The sequence below is a fragment of the Leucoraja erinacea genome, chromosome 22, assembly GCF_028641065.1.
Source record: "Leucoraja erinacea ecotype New England chromosome 22, Leri_hhj_1, whole genome shotgun sequence".
NCBI classification, from domain to species: domain Eukaryota; kingdom Metazoa; phylum Chordata; class Chondrichthyes; order Rajiformes; family Rajidae; genus Leucoraja; species Leucoraja erinaceus.
In genome coordinates, this window is record NC_073398.1 from 21,171,329 (window position 1) to 21,196,037 (window position 24,709).

At 44.5% G+C, this 24,709-nt stretch overlaps 1 protein-coding gene across 8 annotated transcripts in view; it reads left to right on the forward strand.

The window, feature by feature from the left end:
* Window positions 1-6,719: 6,719 nt before the first annotated feature.
* Window positions 6,720-24,709, forward strand: part of LOC129707784 (voltage-dependent calcium channel subunit alpha-2/delta-1) — a 492,487-nt gene continuing 474,497 nt past the window's right edge. For 2 of the 8 annotated variants that reach the window (XM_055653086.1, XM_055653087.1), the window contains exon 1: window positions 6,721-11,493. In XM_055653086.1, coding sequence (XP_055509061.1) covers window positions 11,396-11,493 — 98 coding nt within the window. In that variant the 5' untranslated portion in view covers window positions 6,721-11,395. Of the gene's footprint in view, window positions 11,494-24,709 lie in introns of all 8 variants that reach the window. The other 6 variants (XM_055653088.1, XM_055653091.1, XM_055653092.1 and 3 more) reach the window with 4 other exon arrangements.

A 24,709-nucleotide genomic window follows, 5' to 3' on the forward strand; every position in this document is an offset into this window, starting at 1 on the left:
GGGAGAACATGCAAGCTCCACACATATAGCACCTGAGGTCAGGATTGAACCCAGGCCCATGGTGCTGTGAGGCACCAGGTCTACCAGCTACACCATGGTGCCACCCAAATATGGATATACTGATTAGGGATGGTCAACATGGTGTTGTATGTAGGAGATTTTGTCTTATGAATCTGATTGAAGAAGAAACCAAAAAGGAAAACCAGGCAAAACCATAGCAGTGTCTATATGGACCAGCTGGAAAGAGTGCAGAGAAGATTTATAAGGATGTTGCCAGAACTTAAGGACTTGAGCTGCAGGGAGAGGTTGGGTAGACTGGAACTTTATTCCCTGGAGCGCCGGAAAACTGAGGGGTGATCTTATAGCGAGGTATAAAATCAGAATCAGAATCACACTTTATTCGCCAAGTATGTTTTGCAACATACGAGGAATTTCAATGGCAGGTCAGTCATGCAATTAAAAGTAACAGGTCACTTCAAAAACACATTTTAACATGAACATCCGCCACAGTGACCGACACAGATCCTGACTATGGGTGCTGTCCGTACAGATTTGTTCGTTCTCCCCATGACATTCAGTTTCCCCCCACACTCCAAATATGTACAGATTTGTAGGTTAATTAGCTTGGTATAAATGTAAATTGCCCCTAGTGTGTACAGGGTAGTGTTAATCTGTGAGGATCGCTGGTCGGTGTGGACTCGGTGTGTCGAAGAGCCTGTTTCCGCGCTGTATATCTAAATTAAAACTAAACTAAACTAAACTAAACTAAATAATAGTTCCCTTATTCTTTTCAGGTGTGAATATCTAATTTCACACATCGGGGTAATTTTTTTTAACTGATCTTAAGCAATTTAATCCACCTGAAAATTTTAAAGCAAAGAGTCACAGAGATGAATTATTTTTTGCAGACCACATTGCAAAATTGTAGTTCCTTAACCCATGGAAAATGCATGAGTTTGTGAGTTATGGGTCTAAGGCATTAATAAAAGAATAGTTAATGCAATGAATCCAATTAGATCTCTAACCTTACGATTACATGAATAAAAATAACAATGTGAAAGTAGCCAACTGCTGTTATATGGCCATGAAAATCACTTATGATGCACAGAAAAATGCCACAGGAGCTGTAGTGAATTTGATGGATTTTTTTAATTTTTGATCGTGGGCTGCAATTGTAATTGTCTCCATTTTTCAAAGCTGAAAAATGATGACATTTGAGTGATTCCTAATATTAAAAACAAGAACATTTTGATTAAAGTTTCAAGTCAAAATCTTATTAGGCAAGCAAAGCTTAAACTATCCCAGTGGCAATTTAATATATAAGTAGGTAGAGACTGGACTCTTTAAATAGTTAAACCTCCCATTGACTGATAAAATGAAACATATTTTTTAGGAATGTCTTTGGAGAGTGGTGTGAAGAAGTGTTATGAGTTTCAGGTTACTAAAGTGGATTTCTCCCTGCAAACACTCTCCTCCACCTGGTAGAACTTATCATCACTCCCAACAAATTCTCCTGGTACAGAGGGGGGATGGATGGGAGGGAGGAGGGGGTCTCCCTGTCGGTCTGCTCCTGGGCCTGGCCAAGATGGCCATTCACGGGTCCAGGCAGCGGGCAGTCGATGGCCGCACAGCGGTTGCCTGCCCCTTTTCCGGGGTTACATCCGAGCTCGCGTAGAAAAGGAACATGCGGTGTCCATGGGGACTGTGGAGGCCTTCTGTGAACGCTGGTCACCATTGGAGGTTGAATATATTATAGATAAAAATGTTAATATTTTAATTTGATAATTTTGTTTAAATTGCTTGAGCTTTTCCGGGTCTACGTCCGTGCCCACCTGTCCCTGGAGAGGGAACACGCGGTGTCCGTGGGGACTTTGGAGACCTCCATGAATGCTGGTCGCCGTTGGAGGTCGAGTGTTTTGTTGATAAAGTTGACGTTATATTAATTTGATGATCGTTTGTTTGAAGACTGTCAACATAGGCAGTCTTTGATTGTGTTAATACTCTATGTTTAGTTTTAGTTTTTGAATAAAAGTAGTTTCATAATAAAAAAAACAAAAAACAAATTCTCTTATGGTTCTGTTGTACAATACTAGTTCCAAATGTACACTGACACCATTTCCCAACTCTTTCTCCACTATTGCTGTCTCCTGCAGAACCTTTTGATTTCATTGACTTCTACCCGCCCTCAAATTTACTTGGACTTTCTCCGACACCTCCCTCTCCTTTCATCACCTCTCTGTCCTCATCACAGGGACTGATGGTCAACTGATGTCTACTATATCTTATCTGGTCTACACCGCCTCACACCCTGTTTCTTGCAAAGATGCTATCCCCTATTCTCAATTTCTCCATCTTCGCTGCATTTGGTCCCAAGATGAGACTTTCCATTCTAGGACATCCGAGATGTCCTCTTTCTTTAATAAACATGGTTTCTTCCCTGTTTTCACAGATGGATCCATCACCCATGTCTCCTCTGCATCTCATAGTTCTGCTCTCACTCCCCTCCCAGACCGAACAAAGAAAGGCTTGTCACCTTTCACCCCAGCAGCTTCCATATCCAACATATCATTCTCTGACACTTCCACCACTTCCAACGTGATCCCACCACCAGTCACACCTTCCCATCTCCATTCCTTTCTGCCTTCTGCAAGGATCACTCACTCTGCAACCACTTGGTTCACTCATTCCTTCCACCCAAACCACCCCCTCCCCAGGTATTTCCCCTGTAACCACAGGAGATGTAACCAATCCTGATACCTCCTCCCCCACATTCATCCACGGACCCCAGCAGTTCCTCCAGGTAATTGAGAGGTTTACTTGCAGCTCCTCTAACCTCATCTACAGCACCCAGTGGCCTCCGTTACATCAGCAAGACCAAGTCTAGACTCAGCGACTGTTTCGCTTGGTCCACCAAGGCCTACTGGATCTCTTGCGCTTGGTCCACCAAGGCCTACTGGATCTCTCAATTGCTAACCATTTAAAATTCTCTTCTCATTCCAATATGGGCCTTTCTGTCCTGCGCCTCTTCCATTGGTAAAGTGAGGTTACACGCAAACTAGAGGAACAGCGCCGCCAGATTCTGCTTGGTATGAACATTTAAGTTGCCAATTTTAGGTACCTTAACAAACTGCCCCTCCCCCCTCCCTTTCCCCCCCTCTGTTCCCTGTGCTCCACTTGCTTTTGCACTAATTTCTCCCCTCTAATAGTGAACCAGTTGATGCGGTATACAGAAGCCTTGAATGAGGTACCAGTTAAGAGGTTAATAACCAAATGGAGAACATATGGTATGGGAGTAAAATGCAACTGGAACCTATTTTCTGATGAATGTGAATTGATTTGACAGGGTCCAAATGCATCCAAGTTTTCTTTAAATCTAAATCTGGGCAGCAAGGAAGCTGCAGATAAGCTTTTGATTGATAAAGACAGGCTAAGTGAATGTATTAACACATAGCAGTTGGATATTATGTGAGAAAAGTGGTGGTCATTCTTTTTAGTAATGTGGTGACACGCCCCCTTTTAGGCCCACTCCAATCCTGGCCACAGACAAACGAGCCAGAGCTGGATCCAATTAATGGACCAATTAATCTGATCTCCTTGTCCTTATAAACACAAGAGCCCAACCAGGGGTGCTGGGATGATTGAAGATGGTCTTGTTTGTTGTTGGAAATAAAGTCCATTGGGTGAGTTCACCTTAGTATGTGCATGCCAGGGTGGTCATGGTTTGATGACAGATGTCATGCTGGTGGCTAATGCATGAATGAATGAATGGGTGGGGAGGTGATGACATGTCCCCTTTAAGGTCTTTTCTGGTTCTGGCCACAGGCAAATTAACCATAGCTGGATTGGATTAATGGTTATTGGGCCAATTAATCTGCTGTTTGTCCTCAAACCCAGCCAGGAAAAAGAGAGAAGGAGAGAGGAGACTGCTGGGATGATTCTGGATGGTTTTGTTTGTTCTTAGAAATAAAGCCCATTGGATGAATTTACCTTACTGTGGGTGCCTGCATGGTCATAGCTAATTTGGTATCATGACTAATACCACAGTCGAGAACAGCCAGTTTTTTTTTAATAATGAGAGATTGTAAAGACCTTGGAGCTCAGATCTGGGTTTCTCTGTGCACCTATTACATAGAGTTAACATTTAAATTCAGCAGCCAATGAGGAAAGCAAACAATGAGTAGGTCTTTAATGCAAAGGATTTGTGAATAAAAATAGAATTGTCTTGGTTTAATTGTAACAAGCCTGTGGGATTGCATCTAGAATGTTGTGGACAGGTCCAGTTCCCTGTCGAATGAAGGATATATTTGTGCTGCAAGGGATGGAGCAAAGGTTAAACAAATTGATTCTTGGCGTGGTGGGTTTGTTGTACGAGTAGGGATTAAGAGATTAATTAGACTAGGCCAATAATTAGGTAGAATAATGAGTGGTAATTTTATTAAAAACATACAGAATTCTTAAACGCAAATAGGATAGATGTAGACTTGATGTTTACGCTGGCTGAGGTGCCTTGAAGCGGGGTGACAGTCATAAAATGAGGGGTTGGCCAGGACATAAAGGAGATGAGATTTCTTCATCCAGACAATGGTAGAGTTCACCAGCTCAGAGGGCTGGGAAGGTTCAGTTGCTGAGAATATTCAGGACAGAGATCAATTGATTTTTAGAGATTAAGGGAATCGATTTACATGGAATTTCTACACGGCAGTAGTAGTGAGATAAAAGATCAGCCAGGGTTTTATTGAATGGTTGAGCAGGTGGGAATACTGAGTGGTCTACTCCTGCTACCTCGTGTATTCCTGTGATTCCATGAACTATGCACAATCTAATCAATCACAGATTTTATATTTCCTATTTAATCTTCTGAAGGCGCTGGGTAATTCCCTCTTGTCTGAAGTAATCAAGCAAAAACTATCTCTTGCTCTCTTGCACATAACATACATACACAGCACACATATATATACCCCATTGCTGTTGCCAAGCCCATGGGGGATGCAAACTCAATCACTGGCAGACAAAACCACCTCCTTCTGATCTCTTTTGAGCAATGATGCAAAACAAATCTCTATTTAATTCATTTAACTTTATAAACAAAAACATTTTAAGTTCTCGTCTGACATGGTCATTTTGACCTTCACAATTGAAGTCGTAGAACAAACTATAGTTTAGTTTATTTTAGTTTAGAAATATAGTGCGAAAACAGGCCCTTCAGTCCACCGAGTCTGCACCGACCAGCAATTCCCACACATTAACACTATCGTACAATTTTTAAAAAATTTTTTTTATTAGCAAACATATTATAAAGTATAGTTGCATATTATTGTAAAAAAAACTTTTTATGTACATTATTAGAATGTTCAATTGTCGATTAATTCTGCGTCTAGTGGTTTTTTTTTATATAGATAGAAAGAGAGAAAGAGAGAAAAAAGAGTTCCAAATATCAAAAAACAGAAAAGGTGGAATACGTCATTGGAGATAGGTTTGTAGATTATAAAGTACAACTTTTCATCTAATCCCGAGTTCAAGTTTCAGTTGGGTTTTCGTGCCGGGCCAATCTATCCCTTCAAATAGTTAATGAATGGAGACCATATTTTAACAAAAAGTTCTTGTTTGTCCATTAGACAATTCTAATTCTTTCTAGATGTAGGGTCTCTGACATTTCCACAATCCACATTTTAATTGTAGGGGTTATAGGGCCTTTCCAAAATTTTAATATTAATTTTTTTCCGGTTATTATACTGTAGTCGAGGAAGTTTCTTTGGCTTGTTGGGAGTGCTAACCTTTGTTCTGATATCCCAAGTATTATTAATTTTGAGTCTGGATCCAGTTTAGTATTAACAACTTCAGAAATTATTTCAAAAACAACAGTCCAGAAATGTTTAATTTTTGTACAATTTGCAAAATTATGTGTTAAATTGGCCTCTAGGTGCAGACATTTATCACAAATAGGAGAAATATGTGGGAAGATTCTATTTAGTTTTATTTTGGAGTAGTGTAATCTGTGTAAGACTTTAAATTAAAGCATGTCTGGCATTGAACAAGCATTGTTGTAAACTTTCGTTGCAAATATCTTTCGTTCTAGGATGACCTAATTCATTTTCCCATGTATATCTATATGGTTCCATCGGTGGTACCTCGTTGTTTAAGAGGGTGTTATAAATATAAGCTATTAATTTTTCAGTGTTAGGATGCTTATTCAAACATTCATCAAAGATTTCAGGTTCCCTAGTCCTATAAACTTATGTATTAGACTATCCTACAATTTACACATAGACCAAGCCAATTAACCTACATACCTGTACATCTTTGGAGTGTGGGTGAAAACAAGCAGAAGATCTTGGAGAAAACCCACACGGTCATGGGGAGAATGTATTAAATCCGTACACTTAACACCCGACTACCGTAGTCTGGATCGAACCCAAGTCTCCAGTGCTACAAGTTCTGTAAGGCAGCAACGCTGCGGTGCACCCACAACCTCTTCATGCGGGCAGGTCAGTGGTGCTGCCCCATTGTGCCAATACTCTGGTTCAGTCCTGACCTTGGTTGTTGTCTGTATAGGTTTGCATGTTCTTCCTGTGACTGCATGCTTTTCCTCAGGATGCTCCAGTTTCTGCCCACACCCAAAGATGTGAGAGTTGTTGGGTCAAGTTACCCACAAGTGGCAGGATGAGATTGTGGAGAAAATAAGAATGGATTAGTGGAAGATTAGTGTAAATGGATTTTGGTTGATGGTTGTTGTGAAGTGGCTGAAGGACCAGTTTCCATTCTGCTTTGCTAATGAATTATAATTAATTAATAATTTGACAAATTATAGCACTTGGTGTACATATGCATCATATACCCTGATACCTAATCCTTATTCAATCAGTGCTTGGGTCTTTGTTCAGTCGGGCTGAGCTCTGCTGGATATCTGCATAGATCAAATGATTCTGCAAAGTTCAACATGAAAAAATAGACTTTGTTAAATTAAAATATATCTTCGCAGTAGTAATGAAGAAACTACTGAGGTGGAACTATGTAATTGACACAAAGTTATGTGCCCTCCTACCAATCCAGAATAAACTTGGAGTTAAACATCCCACCACTGTACCAGCATAACTGTTACCAGTTTAATGGGTAAAAATTGTAATTAGTTGAAATATAATTGTAGTGTCCTTCACTGTACCTATCCGGCAAGAACTCCTTGTTGGGACATGTATCATGTGGTGTTTAACGCAAGGTCGTTTTAATTGACAGGAGAAATTCTTGAAGTCAGAAAAGTTTACATATGAGAAAACTGTGTGAGTGTGAGAGAGAGCTGTCGCTCGTTGATACTGAGGTCTAGTATGGGAATATTTTTCATTCTCTAACTCTAACAATCTTAAATAATTCACTGACACATGAACACTAACTGGACTGATTTCTGAAAGGATCGAATCTCACTTTATGGCATTTCCCTTTGAAAATATTGCTACCATGTCTTATTGAGGATGGTAAATGGCTTTGCTACTGATTTCATTGGGCAATATTATTTTATTGTACTTGGACTTCACTTTTAATGTACTCAAGATATAAAGTCTTCCCTGTAAAAGCATGTATTGTGGCAGATTTAAACCAATTGCTATTGGTGAAATAAACAAACAAATTTTACGACAAACGAATTTCTGCCTGCATTAACCCTCTGCTTTTAAATGACTTCACTGAATAAGCAGATAGAAGAATGTCGTACAAATCTGTTAAGTGTGGCTTTACCAACAACAATAGTAATTCCGAGGCTGTGGTATCTGTTGTTGGAGGATCTTCCCTCCCTGGTTAGCATTGGCATAAATATTACAGAGCACATTGTGTCAGCCCCAGAATTGTTAGGGGTGGCGCAGCGGTAGAATGTTTACAGAGCCGGAGACCTGGGTTTGATCTTGACTATGGGTGCTGTCTGGACAGAGTTTGTACATTCTCCCCGTGACCGTGTGGGTTTTCTCCGAGATCTTAAGTTTCGTCCCACACTCCAAAGGCGTGCGGGTTTGTAGGTTAATTAGATTGGTATAATTGTAAATTGTCCCTAGTGTGTGTAGGATAGTGTTAATGTGTGGGGATCGCTGGTCGGCGTGGACTCGGTGGGCCGAAGGGCCTATTTCCATGCTGTTTCACTAAACTAAAAATCTTATTGTGAATGGTCTTCCCAGCTAGAATTCTTAAGATCCTGTAACTCCAAAGCAGCACACCTCTGTTTGATGCAATGTTTGCATTGCATTGCTTTTGGGTAGTGTGGATGAGGTGTAAGGAATAGGCTTCCAATGCCCACTGTCTGTGGCATGTCTAATGGCTACACAGCTTCTTCCCTGCAACCATCAGGCTCTTGAACACCACAACACACATCTTGGCAGCCATTGGCTTTGGTTGCACCATGAACTTTAGTTTTTGAATTGTTATGGTTACCTAGTATTATGGTTATTAATTTATTGAATGTTTTGATTATTATATATTTATGCATATTGTTCTATGGGCCTGTAAAGCTGCTGGGAATAAGAATGTCATTGTTCTTTTGTCATAGATATGACAATCAAACATTTTGGATTAGTTAGAAACATCATAAGCATATATAAACCCATGGTTAATGTCAACAAAGGAGAGAAGAATGAACTTTTTTTGCCTTCCATCACAGTGAGGAATGTGGGGGAGTCGCTGTGGTGGATGTTCATGTTAAACATTTATTTGGGTGTCTTGTTGTTCTTTATTGGTGTGATTGTATGGCAATCTGAATTTCACTGTACCTTAATTGGTACATGTGACAATAAACAAATTTTGAACCTTGGTATATTTGAAAATGTTTGCTGTTGAGTCTTTTCTTGCACAAATTGTTATCCTTTATCTTTGCTCCACCATGGTTTACTTTCTTTCATGGTTGCTGAAGTGGAGTCAATGCTATGGTTTAAAAAAAAAAAAAAAAAATCAGTAGAAATGAGGTGCAGTAATTGGACCACACCAATAAATGACTGGACTCGGTAACATTTTGGGGTTTCATGGCTCTGATGAGTTTCAATTTTCTCTCATGGCTGTAATCTTTTCTTATTAACCTGTTCCCAGATCTAATTAATTCGGTGCCTTCATGGTCTCAATATTCTCAGGCTCTTGTTCGAATATGTTCTCAGCCTCAATGTACTTCTGTTTAGTGATACCTTCCTGACCTGGATATGCCTTCCCGTGACGAAGCAGTTTTCAGCAGTATCTATGCCTTGATTGTTAATTTTTACCTTAATTTTGAAATGGCTGTGTTTATTTATCACCATTATTTAAAATACCTTGGTCATTCTCTAATACCATAATGTTAATGCCTTGGTTGTCATCGTCGTCTAACATGTTGCGGTGGAGAGGCATGCACTGCGGACGATCTCCGTAGAGGCACAGATGTGGCACTGGCTGTGGCAAAGCGATGGCAGAACCTTGTCTGAAAAACGAGCGAGTGAATGCCTTGGTCATTCTCCTCAATGTTACGTAACCACTTTACTGCTCGGCTACCGTTACTCTGTCCTGCTTTACTTTGTTTAGCCTTGCATTAAGAGAGTAGAAGGCCTTGCTTTCTACAATGGAAATGCCTTGCTGCGCTGATTGACTTAGTGTACTTGTGCTGAATGAGTCTCAGTGTAATGGGAGCTGCTGCTTTTTCATTAGATCATAAGTAATAGAATTAGGCCATTCGGCCCATCAAGTCTACTCCGCCATTCAATTATGACCGATCTATTTCTCCCTCCTACTCCATTCTCCTGCCTTCTCTCCATAATCCCCTGATCCCCGTACCAATCAAGAATCTATCCTTAAATATATCCACTGACGGCCACCACAGCCTTCTGTTTTTCCTCCACACCTGCTTTTCTCACCACTCACATGAGCCCCAACTCATCCTCATAGTTCTCTCCACTGCTCCTGCCACCTGAAATGGTGTTTCCACTCGCATTCTATGCCAGATAAAATTACTTGCCATTTATAGATGCCATTTCCACAAATGTCAGCTTTCATGCCTGTTAGATGTGGTAAGTAGGGTAAATTTGACAGGATACACGGGGAGGTGAGGCACAAACTCTAAAGACCAGTTGTCCATAGTGCAGAGCACGCAAATACATTCACCGAGTCATACTGAGTTGCATTGTATGGAACATGGCCCTTTGGCCCACCAAACCCATTTTAACCATCCAGTGCCCCTAACAATCCCATTTTATTCTCCTTGCATTCCTCTACCTCCCCTTTTACCCCATTCTACCACCCGCCCGCACACGAGGGCCAATTTATATTGGGCAGGAAACGTGTGAACCGGACCATCTAGGAAATATCCACAGTCACAAGGAGAGCGTGCAAACTCCACACAGAGAGCACCAGAAGTCGGGATTCATCCACTAGATGCGCCACCGTGCCACCCTTGTTGTTTATTCCAAAGCCCTTCAGAAACTGCTTCCGGAATTTTCTACACACCTTGTTGTAATCCCGAGAACAGTTAGTCACACGACACCCGTTAAAGCAACAATAATTAATCCCTCTCAATGGTGTACATCCCATATTGCTGAAAGTTAGCCTTTGGAAGTGTGTTTTATTCCGCAGTTGCACATGTCAGACTGAAAGATGCCTCTATTATAGAACTAACTGCTGCCATGTGGCTTGGGTGTTATTTTCCGTTACCCTGTACAATAACATGTTGGATATATTCCCCAGAGCTGGTGTGTGCAGCCTGTGGTTGGTTGTGCATTTGGCATTTTGATCCGTTGACTATAACGGATAATTTGTTGGTTCGTTGTGATTTTGTCTGTCTGTCTGTCTGTGTGTGTGTTTGTGGAGAGGATGACTGTCAAGAGGAGAGAGCCGGGGAGGAAGAGGCGCAGCGATGAACCCGCCTAATGAGTGTTTGCGAGGCGTCACTCCGGGACGCAGCCGCTCGCTGCTGTAACAGCGCCGATATAAGCCAGGGCTTGGCTGCGATGTCTGTGTGACAGCGATCAGCCGCTGGCTCCCCGACAGCAGACGGAGCAGCGAGAGTGTGTGTGTGTGTATTCCTGGTCTTCCTTGTATGGAAACTGGTGCTGGACCGAGAGAGGGGAGTCGAGCAGCCGGGTGACTCTGGGCGGTGCAGCGGGGCACCACCGGCGGCCGGCGACACCCAGGACAAATCTCGAACCCAAAAGAGAACAACAACAAGAACAAAACACAAAACTCGGCTCTTGTTGTGGAGATCGAACCGGGGCTGATGGCGGCTCCTCACATCACCTGCTAATGTTATAGTTTGAGATCACTACTGTTTCCTGCTCCGGCTGGAACCTCCTTCCCCTCTCTCCCTGACATCAACTTGGGGCAGATTGATTTATTTTAGGGGGATTTATACACCCCTTCCCCCTTCCCCACCTCGCACCTTGTTTGTGAGATACATTCACAGTGGAAGATGGCTGCGTCCAGGAGCTCAGCCTGCCTAATAGCAGTTATACAGTTGTGCCTGATGCTATCTTGCACATCACAAGAAAGCTTTCCACCAGCAAACGAGTAAGTAACAACAACCCCGTGTGTTGCTTGTCCTTGTGGCTGTGTCTGGTGCCCGCTGTGTCCGGCGTTTGCTGCGAGATTGTTACAATAGGGCTTCACTGCGTCTCGCTGGTTAAAAACAAAATACAGAAGAGGCGAGGCAGGGAAAAAAATCTTGGGATGCGTTTGCAATCCGGTCACCGGATCACTAACCTAGAGATGTGTTTAGCACGCATAAAGAAACGCCCCTCTTTTGGCAGACCCTGATGTGTGTGTGTGCACATAAATAATACGTCCAAACACATAATTGATCAGTAAAGACACATCCAACAAAGTTTAGTGTCGCTTAGAGACTGATATTTATCCAACGCAAGGTTGTGAGTGGTACCGAGCGAGCTATCGTGTTTTATGGAAGGGTGGGTTTGTAAATCAGAATTTAAAGAAGCATTATGTTGACAGGTACTTGTTGCAGAAGTTGAGAAGGAGCACATTGATGGGAGGAAGGGTTGCCTTTGCTAATGTCACTGGGACTGATGCTGTCAGCTTTTATCCATGAACACTTAAAAAGAGCTGCGTGCAGTCTGTGTGAAGAAGGGTTTGCTTGCCACATTTTCCTTTTGTTTATAAACATAAGGTGCAATTAGCCCACTGCGCTGAAATGCTTCACTTGCATGCTGTGTGAATGCACTGAGAAGGACATTGACATCCTCCACCTTCTTGCCCCTGAAACATTCTAGCAGAAAGCGATAAGGCTGCTCAGTTACTTTCCCAGAGGGAATCTAGCAGGACACGTATGTTAGACACAAAATGCTGGCGTAACTCTGGGTCAGGCAGCATCTCTGGAGAAACTCAATCTGTGACGTTTAGTGCCGAGACCCGTCAGATCGAGAGTCCGTGGAAAGGGAAACGAGATAGCAAGACGGTGATGCAGAGAGATATGGAGCTTACATGTTAGTTGGTCCAGAATTAGGCAATTAGATGGAATTTTAGGGATGACTGGATTGGAGGGAGTGATTTTTTAATATTTGGTGGCATAAAATAATCTAGTGACGACTGTGGGTGATTATTATCTCTCCCCACCAATTAATGAACTTTGCTACTTCACAAAACATGGTTAACCTTTACGAAGGAAGAAGCAGAAGCAATTTTAAGGCAATAACCGTAATTAGATGCTGTCAAGGAAGAGCACACGTCTGCTTGGATGGCGCGCTGTAGCAGGGCCATGCTGCTTCTGTAATATAACCCCAGGTTATTTGAATCGAGAATGTGACATTATTATCACTTCAGTGAAAGAGCCAGCGGGGTCCTTTTCTCTTTAAACAGAGCAATCCTTGTGCAGCACGACTGTGGAGAGAGATTGTTCTGCAGGTGTGTGCAGTTGCTGGTATAATCATCTGATTGAGAACAAAATAGAGCAAATGTATGAGTCTGTGTTTTGTGTTGCTATGAAGCTTAACCTACTCTGAAGCACGTTGCCTTGCCTTGTCAAGTAATTTGGGCCCGTCTGTTTTCCTCCCAAGATCTGTAGCATTTATTGAAACATATTTTGGGTTTGGTGCAGGCAAAGAGAACCTGTAAAGGGAGAGGCCACTGATGGAAAAGCTTAGATTAGAATCATAAATGAGAGCTAGTTACCTTGATGTTATGTGCAGAGCATAACTTTTGTAAATCAGAGAAATATTAAGACAGATTACCAGTGTCTGCTTATGATGCTCAGTAGCCTGTGACAGATCCTGGTGTTACGATCTATTTCTTGTAGTGATGTATTAATGTACATCTCTGCCTTTCCAGCGTTTGCCTTCATTATAGTTCTGTTTGATGCTGCTGGTGAAGGGTTGATGATAGCTATCCCCCAGCATTCTCAATCAAAGAAATGAGTCCAGTCTTCTCCGCCTGCATTATTGGTCCACGGGGATGGATGGTGACCTGTTCTTCAGTCTCTGGTTCTGGAAGGAGCATAGTAAGCCACTGGGAGGCGTTTGAGAGCAGTGCGCCATGTCTTGGCCAGTGTGTTGTTATAGAAATATATAAATTGTGCAGCTCAAAGTTGTCTGTATTCCCTGTTGACCATTGGTTATGGGAAGGCCAACGAATAAATACCATGCAAGTTCTGACCCTACAGAATTTAAGCTGAAGGAATCGTGCTGAGCTATTTGTGGCAACGCTACAGCTGAGCCCTGATTAGGCTGCTGCAGAGTTGATGAAGCTGGCCAGAACACATGCAGTGCCCGACTGGCAACTGGTACTGAAGTTGACATGCAATCCCAGAGGTGACACAGGGCTGTTGTACCTGTTGTAGGATGATCTTCCCTCACAGGTCAGCATTGATATAGATGTTACAGAGCACATTGTGTCAGCCCCAGAATTGTGATCCAAATCTCACGGTCATTAACTTGAGCAACAGGTCTTCGCCAGAGCAGGCACAGGGTTTGGACGTGTAGCTTCATGCCATTTACATAGAAACATAGAAACATAGAAAATAGGTGCAGGAGTAGGCCATTCGGCCCTCAGCCTGCACCGCCATTCAATATGATCATGGCTGATCATCCAACTCGGTATCCCATCCTTGCCTTCTCTCCATACTTTAGCCACAAGGACCACATCTAACTCCCTCTTAAATATAGCCAATGAACTGGCCTCAACTGTGGCAGAGAATTCCAGAGATTCACCACTCTGTGTGAAAAATGTTTTCCTCATCTCGGTCCTAAAAGATTTCCCCCTTATACTTAAACTGTGACCCCTTGTTCTGGACTTCCCCAACATCGGGAACAATCTTCCTGCATCTAGCCTGTCCAGGCAGGTGGGCCTTGGCACTGAGAACATGTGGCTCCTAATGTGGTGGGAGCCGTGGGAAGATTGGGATTGAGTAGATCAAATGTAAATTATTTGAGCTGGACGCTAAAGTCCAATTTTTATTCCCTTTTATTTGGCGTTTTATTTACCAAATATTTCTCACTTTCAATGCTGGCATCTGGCATTGAAGGTTTGGTTATCTCAGTTTTAGGTTTGTAATTTGGACAGCCCTTTCTGCATTACACTTTCCGCCTAGATGGTGTAAGGTTGTAGTTAGCCATGTCGTCACAGATGCCTGGGATTGTTAGTGCTTGTAGGAATGGGGCCACTCTTCATCTGCAGTTGTATATTTTTAAACCTGTTAGCTAGTGCATGTGCTTAGATTTATATTTTAGGAAGAATTTGCTTGCTATGCCCGAGTTGCCTAAATAAAGAAGTGGAGAATTTGTCAGCTGTCCCAGCAATCAGTGGCATTGTCCAGAACAGCGGCATTAACTCTTTCCGTACCAAAACAACCCAGCTTCCTAGCTCATTTCATTTGGAGTTTCAGTGTGGTAACATTTGCTGTACTTTCTTCTCTGAGTGGAGGTTGTGGATAAAATTCCACTGCAGAAACAAGAGGGCATAAATTTAAGATACACTTTATTTCAGTCCTGCAGAAGTGACTTTTCTGATGATATACTGAACTCGGGCTCTAACGTAGATGTGAATGATCCCGGGGCTCTATCTATCTCACCTGTCGCCACAACATCTCCTGTCCGCACCTCGGACAATGGAGTCACCCACCACTATGGTTCTGTTTGACGTCTGTTTCGCCAGTCGAGTCTCAGCACTAGGGTTCCAGTCACAGACCTGTCCGTCACTAGGATTGGAAATATCGTCTGCCCCGACAGCTCCCAAGAGGGTGTACCCGTTTTCAATAGTTACTTCCACCGAGGTCTCCTGCACTCACTTCATCCCCTTTCTTTCCATCTACTGGTCGCACCTCCTGCACTCTTGGAGTGACAAACTGACTGTAGGTCCTGTCCACGAAGCTTGTGTCATCCCAGATGGACCGCTGGTCATCCAACTGCTGCTCCAGTTCCCTAACCCGGTCCCTGAGGAGCTGCATCTGGACACAGTTCCCACGGGTGTAGTGGACAGTGGCACCAGCAGTGCCCCTGACTTCCCACATCCTGCAACAAACCCAGGATCGAACCCGGGTTTCTGGCACCTTGTGGCAGCTGAGCTACTGTGCCACCCTAATCAAAATTTGCAACCTGTGTGCCAGAGTTTTGCTTTCAATGCAAATGCATGAATGTCAATGTATCAGAGATAAGCATTTGTGGATCAGAAGGCAGAGAAATATAACAAAATTGAAAGATGAAAAAAGAAAAACAGTGTGGGTCATCATTTATCAACAATCTCGTATCAATCCTTACAGAAGAACATTTCCTGTGAGAAGGAGCGGTCATTTAACATTGTGGAGTGTAGGGAAATTATGAAAAGAAAACAAAGTTTGTGCTAGACTCAAAATGCTGGAGTAACCCAGCGGGACAGGCAGCATCTCTGGAGAGGAATGGGTGACGTTTCGGGTCGAGACCCTTCTTCAGACTGATGTCAGAGGAGTGGGCGGGACAAAGATAGAATGTAGACGTGCTGATACATTTCAAAGCTGGAAGCATGATCAAAGGAGAAGGGGCCAGCCCTGAAGCATTGCTTTTGGAAAGGCTGCTTGACCTGCTGAGATCCTCCAGCATTTTGAGATTTTTCAGCACGACCTGAAGAGTTTATTTAAAGTTTTGTTAACACTGTTAATTAATTGTTTAAATCTTTTGTAAATTATGAGAAATGTTCGAGAAGCAATTCTTATGATTCACTTTGTTTGAAGTTACGTAGCATGATTGCTAAGAAATGGCAGATGAAGTTTAATCCGAACAAATGTTGCACTTTGGAAGGTCGAATACAAGGGGAAAAAAAAATGTAATGAATGGCATTACCCTTACAGCATTGATGTACAGAGGGAGCATGGGGTGTAAGTCCATAACTCCCTGAAATTGGCAACACAAGTAGAAAGAGTGGTAAAGAAGGTATATGGCATCCGTGTCTTCATTGGTCAGGCCATTAAGTATAAGAGTTAGGAAGTCATGGTGCAACTTTATAAGACTTTGGTTAGGCTGCATTTGGAGTATTGCACGCAGGTAATTGGGTCCCCTCACAGGAAGGATGGGGAGGCTTTGGAAAGGGTGCAGAGGAAGTTTTCCAGATTGATGCCTGGATAGTGGGGATGTTGAGAGGATGTTTCCACTCGTGGGAGAGTCTAGGACCAGAGGTCATAGCCTCAGAATTAAAGGACATTCCTTTAGGAAGGAGATGAGGATGAATTTATTTACTTGGAGGATGGTGAATCTGTGGAATTGTTTGGCTCAAAAGGCAGTGGAGGCCAAGTCAATGGACATTCTTAAGGCAGAGATGGATCGATTCTTGATTAGTATCAGTGTCCGGGTTATGGGGAGAAAGCAGGAGAATGGAATTAGAAGGGAGAGATAGATCAGCCATGGCAAAGTAGACTTGATGGGCCAAATGGCCTAATTCTGCTTCGATCAAGTCTGGACTTATGATTAGGGTGTATTAGCTGCAGGGAGGGGTTGGAAAGACTTGGACTGTTTTCTCTGGAATGCCAGATAGAAGGGTATAAAATTATGCGAGGCAGAAATTAGGTGGATGGTCAGAACTTATTTTCCAAGATGGAATTATCAAAGACTTGAGGGCATAGTTTTAAGGTGAGAGGGGCAAAGTTTAAGGGAGATGAATCTGGCTAGTGTTTTTTAAGCAGAGGGTGGCGAGTGCCTGGAATGCACTGCTGGGTGTGGTGGTGGAGGCAGATAAGATAGTAGCCTTTAAGAGACTTTTGGATAAGCAGATGAATATACTTGGAATGGAGGGATATGGATTGTGCACAGACATGTAAGGTTTTGTCCTGGCATCATGTTCGGCACAGACATTGTCCTAAGGGCTTGTTCCTTCCTGTGCTCTCCTGTTCCATGTTGTATGCTCTATAGATGCTGCCTCACCCGCTGAGTTTCTCCAGCACTTTTGTCTACCTGTGTTCTTTTCTCCCTGGCACTTCTATCACTATCCCCAGTGTCCTGTCCTGCCACCTTCTATACCTGTGGTTTTGATATGTCTTTCTCCTCCGATATATGTAGACAACGATACTCCCACCACCGATTCTATTTCCCGCACTTGTGCACTCATCGCATCCTCTCCCTCCCTGAGTTATGCCGCAAGGAAAGCCATCAATATTAATGCTAATTAACATTTTTGTTTTGACAGTAAAGGGAGTACAATTGGGTGCAATAGCAACAAGGGGATACGGTGACAGCGTGCGTCATCTTAATGTCACAGCTGCACTATAGGTGGGTGTTGGTGACCCAGCTTGAGAATTGTAAATCACAGCGACAGAGCCAGAAGAAATAGAAGGGGGCTGTTCTCACAAAGGGTAAAAGATTAAAATACATTTCTTTCAAAAGTGCGGCAGACATGTAAAATGCAAGTTCAAGTTCAAGTGAGTTGAAGTGAGTTTATTGTCACGTGTCCCTGTATAGGACAATGAAATTCCTGCTTTGCTTAAGCGCACAGAAAATAGTAGGCATTTACTACAAAACAGATAAATGTGTCCATATACCACGATATAAATATATACACACATGAATAAATAAACTGGTAAAGTGCAAATAACAGAAAGTGGTTATTAACAATCAGAGTTTTGTCCGAGCCAGGTTTAATAGCCTGATGGCTGTGGGGAAGTAGCTATTCCTGAACCTGGTTGTTGCAGTCTTCAGGCTCCTGTACCTTCTACCTGAAGGTAGCAGGGAGATGAGTGTGTGGCCAGGATGGGGTGGGTCTTTGATGATACTGCCAGCCTTTTTGAGGCAGCGATTGCGATAAATCCCCTCGATGGAAGGAAGGTCAGAGCCGATGATGGACTGGGCAGTGTTTACTACTTATTGTAGTCTTTTCCTCTCCAGGGCGCTCAAATTGCCAAACCAAGCCACGATGCAACCGGTCAGTATGCTCTCTACTGTGCACCTGTAGAAGTTAGAGAGAGTCTTCCTTGACAATCCACTCTCCGTAATCTTCTCAGGAAGTAGGGGCACTGTTGAGCTTTTTTGATAATTGCGTTAGTGTTCTCGGACCAGGAAAGATCTTCAGAGATTTGCACGCCCAGGAATTTGAAGTTCTTGACCCTTTCAACCATCGACCCATTGATATAAATGGGGCTGTGGGTTCCCCGCCTACTCCTTTCAAAGTCCACAATCAGTTCCTTGGTTTTGCTGGTGTTGAGGGCCAGGTTATTACGCTGGCACCATATGGACAGTTGCTCGATCTCTCTTCTATATTCTGACTCATCCCCATCAGTGATACGCCCCACAATAGCAGTGTCGTCAGCGAACTTGATGATGGAGTTCGCACTGTGGTTTGCTACGCAGTCATGGGTATAGAGTGAGTACAGCAGGGGGCTGAGCACGCAGCCTTGAGGTGCTCCCGTGCTGATTGTTATCGAGGCTGACACATTTCCACCAATACGAACAGACTGTGGTCTGTGGATGAGGAAGTCGAGGATCCAGTTGCAGAGGGATGCGCAGAGACCCAGTTCTGCGAGTTTGGTAACCAGTTTGGAGGGGATGACTGTGTTAAATGCCGAGCTGTAATCAATGAATAACAGCCGGACATATGAGTTTTTGTGGTCCAGTGCGGAGTGGATGGCCAGCGAGATCGCATCCTCCGTTGATCTGTTGTGGCGGTACGTGAACTGCAGTGGGTCCAGGTTTTTGTCGAGGTAGGAGTTGATTTGCTCCATGATCAACCTCTCAAAGCACTTCATCACCACCGGTGTTAGTGCCTCTGGTCGATAGTCATTGAGGCATGCCACCTTACTCTTCTTGGGCACCGGTATAATTAATGCCCTTTTAAAGCAGGTGTGGACCTCAGACCTCAGAAGTGAGAGGTTGAAAATGTCCGTAAAAACTCCAGCCAGTTGGTCCGCACAGGTTTTTAGAACACGACCGGGTATACCATCAGGACCAGGTGCTTTTCGGGGGTTCACCCCTCTGAAGGATTTCCTGACATCGGCCTCTGTGACTGAGACTGAAATGCCATCACAGCGAATGGGGGATCGGGAAGACACATCAGTATTCTCCCTGTCAAAGCGTGCGTAAAACGCATTGAGCTCGTCAGGGAGTGATGTTACACCGACATTCGAGCTGTCTCCTGGTTTCGCCTTGTAGGAGGTGATTGCATTCAGGCCCTGCCACAGGGCCTGAATGCAGTCCAAGTAAATGGTCCTTTTAAAAAAAAAAAAAAAAATGCATCTGGATAACGTCTGTATACGGAAAAGTGAGGAGTATAAACAGATACTAGTGGCCAAATGGTCACTGTTAGATGTTTCACATCTGACTGCACCTCCAGCCATGGGTTAGCTTGTGCATGAAGTGCCATTGGGCTGAGCTGAATGACTTGGTTGTACATTTGGGTAGCAAGGAACAGCAGACACTTGTTTACACTGAAGTTAAACACAAAATGCTGGAGTAACTCAGTGGGTCAAACAGCATCTCTGGAGAAAAGGAATAGGTGATGTTTCGGGTTGAGACTGTCTTCTAAGAAGACCAAGGTAAAGCAAAACAAACAAAAAGCAGAAGATGACAGATGTTGAGACAATCAGGGAGAGGGGAAACTAGGTATAAAAATGGTACAATAAACAAATGAATGAAAGGTAAGAAGAACAAATCAAAGCCAACATCGATGACCAAGGAAATGTGGAGCCCACAATGGTCTATTCGTGACTGTGGAAAAGGTGATACCGAGGGGGTATGAACAGTGAAACTAAATAGGATGACGGTGATACTAGTCGGACGACTAGGGTGGGAGAGGGATGGGGGGAGAGAGGGAATGCAAGGGTTACTTGAAATTCGAGAAATCAATACAGGTGCACAACCTTTTATCCGAAGATCCAAATAACGAAAACCTCCGAATAGCGACATTTTTTCGGTCCTTGAAGAAAGGTCCTTGAAAACGTTCACCGAGGGCGGCCCGCAGAGGTGACAGCGGAACCTCCGGTCGGTCCTCGAAGAAAGGGGAACTAAATCCCCATTCATAAAAGAGAAGGTGAGGGTATATTGCGCGGGAGGGTTAATAATTGACAACCTGCTGCTGCCTGCCCGCTGAGTTAAAAGGTTCCCACGGTAGACTCACGATACACAGTGTATCGTGAGTCTTGCATGAGAACTTTTTAACTCAGCGGGCAGGCAGCAGCAGATTGTCGCTCCCTTCAGTTTCACCCCACCTACACCCTTCTGCTTCCCAGCCATGTGTGTCACCCCTTCCCTCCCCTCTCCAGCTCCCCGCCCATTGCACCGGCGCGGGGGTTTTGCACTGTCTTCACGTCGGAGCTAGTGCCAATCACCGGAGACGTCAGGACCAATGGGACACCGGCCCCCAGGCCCACTGCAAGCACGGAGATCCCAGAGACCCACAGCCAGCAGCAGCCCAGCCCCGTTCCAATTCCAGAGGAACACGCTCCCCGTAGGGACCGAAGCTGATGGTGTGCAAGGTGCGTCTTGGTCTTGAGGTTGCGGATGAGGGGGCGCAGCTCGGGCTGTGACATCTCCGGCCACCCCCCTGTACAGGAGCTGAGACTGGGAACTGTGGGGTTGTTTGCAGTTGCAGAGGGAGAGGGCAAGGGCGGTACAGTTCCCAGTCTCAGCTCCATTCTAGGGGGGTGACCGGAGACGTCAGGACCAACGGGACACCGACTGCAAGCACGGAGATCCCAGAGACTCACAGCCAGCAGCAACTCTAGCCCAGCCACGCTCCAACTCCAGAGGAACCCGGGTTGCGGATGAGGGGGCGCAACTCGGGCTGTGGGCGAACGGCCACTTGTCGCTGTAGTGGCCCATCGGGGAGTGGGTTCCTGTTGGTCCTGACGTCTCCGGCCATCCTCCTGGACAGGAGCTGAGAGACATCAGGACCACCAGAAGCCGCTCCTCGATGGGCCGCTACAGCGACAAGTGGCAGTTCGCCTACAGCCCGAGCTGCGCCCCCTCATCGGGACACCGACCCCCAGGCCCACTGCAAGCATGGAGATCCCAGAGACTCACAGCCAGCAACAACTCTAGCCCAGCCCCGCTCCAACTCCAGAGGAACCCGGGTTGCGGATGAGGGGGCGCAGCTCGGGCTGTGGGCGAACTGCCACTTGTCGCCGTAGCGGCCCATCGGGGAGCGGATTCCTCTGGAGTTGGAGGGACAGGGAGACACAGCGGCTTTTGAGAATGGTGGGCAATCACTTCCAAAGTTCTGCCCACACAGTCAGTACACCTCTCCTACACTTGTCTCCCGCACTAAGATCATCTCGCAGAGAATGATCCCAGCCTAACCCTCCCTATTCTCTCCTATTCTGCAAGAAAAAACTACATTGAAGACTCAAACTCGCGATCGAGTAACTGCCGGGATCGAGGCGCAAACTCGCGACCTTGCGGATACGAGCCGAGCACTCTACCATTGAGCCAGCCGTTAAAATCTACGCTAAAAATCTTCCATTCCGAAAGCCGAAAAATTCTGAATTACGAAAAAGTGTCTGGTCCCAAGGCTTTCGGATAAAAGGCTGTGCACCTGTACTCGTACCGCTGGGTTGTGAGCTGCCCAAGTAAAATATGAGCTGCTGTTCCTCCCAATTTGCGTTTGGTCTCTCTGACAGTGGAATAAATTGTTGTACATTTGGTTGGCCTCATGAAACTTGTTTCATAATGTGCAATGGCTGGCAACAGCATCTTTCCCAGAGGTTTTTACACCTACCAGAAAATAATAAAATCTGTTTAGTTTCACAAAAGCAAACAATTTATAAATACTTGACTGTATGTTGCACTGGAAGTCCAATCGACTTGTGAAACCAGATGAGATATTCCCCTAATTCCATCACGTACTCTAAAAAACACAGGGGTTTTCCTGCCACGGTTCGAGTGATGGTGGATATATCAGTTGGGAACTTCAAAAGACTGCCCAGCCTCTAGAATTGTTCCAGCAGATTAGAAAACAGTAAATATACTTGATGTTTAGGAAAGTAGGGAGAGAAGAAACAGAATAGTCGGACAATTAGTCTCACATCAGTTTTCAGGAAAATGTTGGGAGTGCAGAATTAAGGAAGTGTTAATAAAACATTTAGAAAAAGCATCAGTTTTATAAAATAAATGATTGTGCTTGACAATTGTGTTTAACGATGTTTGTAGACATGACAAATGGGGTAGATAAAGGAGAACCAACAGACATCATATACTTGAACCTTTAAAAGGCATTCAGTAAGGTGCCTCATATTAGACGACAACTAATGGAGATTATGTATAACCCCAGATAGTTAACTGACAGAATGCAAAATGACTTATTTAGGATTAATTACCTAACTTGTAGGGAGAGGCTGGGGCTATAGGTATTTACTTTCAGCACTAATGCTAGATAACGGAATATATTGTGATGTAACCATATTTATTGATGGGTAATTGTATGGTAGGTAAAACAATATTCTCTGAGCAGAGTGCAAAGAAGTGACGATGGAATGCAGATCGATTAAATGGGTGGGTAGGAAGATGTAAATGATTGTAATGCGGGCAAATGTGCCGTTATTCACTTTGATAGAATTAAAAGAAAAAGAAACTCTACAGAAATTCAATCGGTTTGCACCTTTTTATAAATAAATTGTCCATGTTTTAATACAATTTGTTCCAGCACTTTTGGAAAAATGTTCAAGTATTCTTGCGATTGTTTGCATTTTTGCAGAAGTTTTCAAGGATATTGTGGACATTAATATTTACCGTGAATGAATTGAGTGTATTGAGATATTAGAAGATTATTCAGATTAGTTTATTGTCATATACACCAAGCAATGACATTGCATATTCACATGATGTCAAGAGTGTTTTACTGTCGAAGTCCACAATCAGTTCCTTGGTCTTACTGATGTTGTGAGCCAGGTTGTTGTGTCGACACCATTTGGCCAGTCGGTCGATCTGATTTGATTTGATTTAATTTATTGTCATTGTCTTCAATGAAGAGACAACAAAATTATTTTTCCCTTAGTCAAAAAAAACAAAAAAAAAACACAACACAGAACACTGTAGTCCACAATACAAGCATCCCCACAACAGCATCAAAGTTCCCCACTGTGAGGGAAGGAACCAAAGTCCAGTCAACCTCCTCGCCGATGTTCCCCAATGTTCACCCGTGTTTGGGGCATCCCAAGCACCCCGTAGTCGCCGCTACAGGCGGCCCGATTTTCAGGCCCTCTCGTCGGCCACCTTCCACTGGAGTCCGCGACTCCTGATGTCCACAAGCCGCGCTGGGCGGAGATTCGCGCTGGCGACCCCCGGCAAAGGATCCCAGGACACCACGATGTTAAAGTCAATGCCGCCCGCGTTGGGAGCTCAGCACCCACAGCTCCGTGATGTTGGCGCAGCGGCCCAGCACTCCAGAGCTCAAAGCGGCGACCCCAGGAAGGCCTTGCCCGCTCCACGATGTTTCCAGCGCCTCACCGATGCTGCTAAAGCTCTGGTCCTGGCAGGAAACGCCACGCCAATCCAGTTGGTAGGCTGCAAGGGGGGAGGGGGGGGGGGGCGAGGACGTGACTCGGATAATAGCCGCATCCTCGCCAGGAAGCGACTGAAGGATGGTTTCCCCCTTACCCTACCCGCTTCCCCCCCACATAAAATACCGAAAAACCCCCTAAAAAAAACTCTAAACATAACAAAATTTAAAAAGACAGCCAGACTGTGGGCGGAGGCAGCGAGCAACAGCGCCACTGGATGTCCATATAAATCTCACTTCTATACTCTGACATCCCCATATGTGATTCGTCCAACAGTTTGACCTGTATCTGATGTTAATCTCGTGTTAATATAGTTGACTCAGAGCTGCCCTTTGAATTGAGCAAGGAAGCATTCCAGTTGTTTAAAATCATTATGAATGGCAGGACACTGTCTACTCAGAAGACCAAAGAAAAGCAAAATTCAAGATTCAAGATTCAATTTAATTGTCATTTGGACCCCTTGAGGTCCAAACGAAATACCGTTTCTGCAGCCATACATTACAAACAAATAGACCCATGTCAGAGTCAAAGTCAAAGCCCCCGGCTGGCGATGGCGATTGTCCCGCGGCCATTAAAGCCACGCCAGGTGTGGCGAGGTCGCACACCGGGTCTTGGTGTTCGAGCCCCTGGCGTGCGCTCGCAGAGTCCCGCGGCCATTCCAAGCCGCGCGGGGCAGTGATGTCAGGCCCCGCTCCAGGAGCTCTTCAACCCCGCATCTCGGGCGGGAGAAGTCGCCGTTGCAGGAGCCCTGAAAAGCGGTCTCCCTCCAGGGACCCGCGGGCTCCCGGTGCCGCCGTCCGCCAGACCCGCAGTTGCAGCCTCCGAATCTCC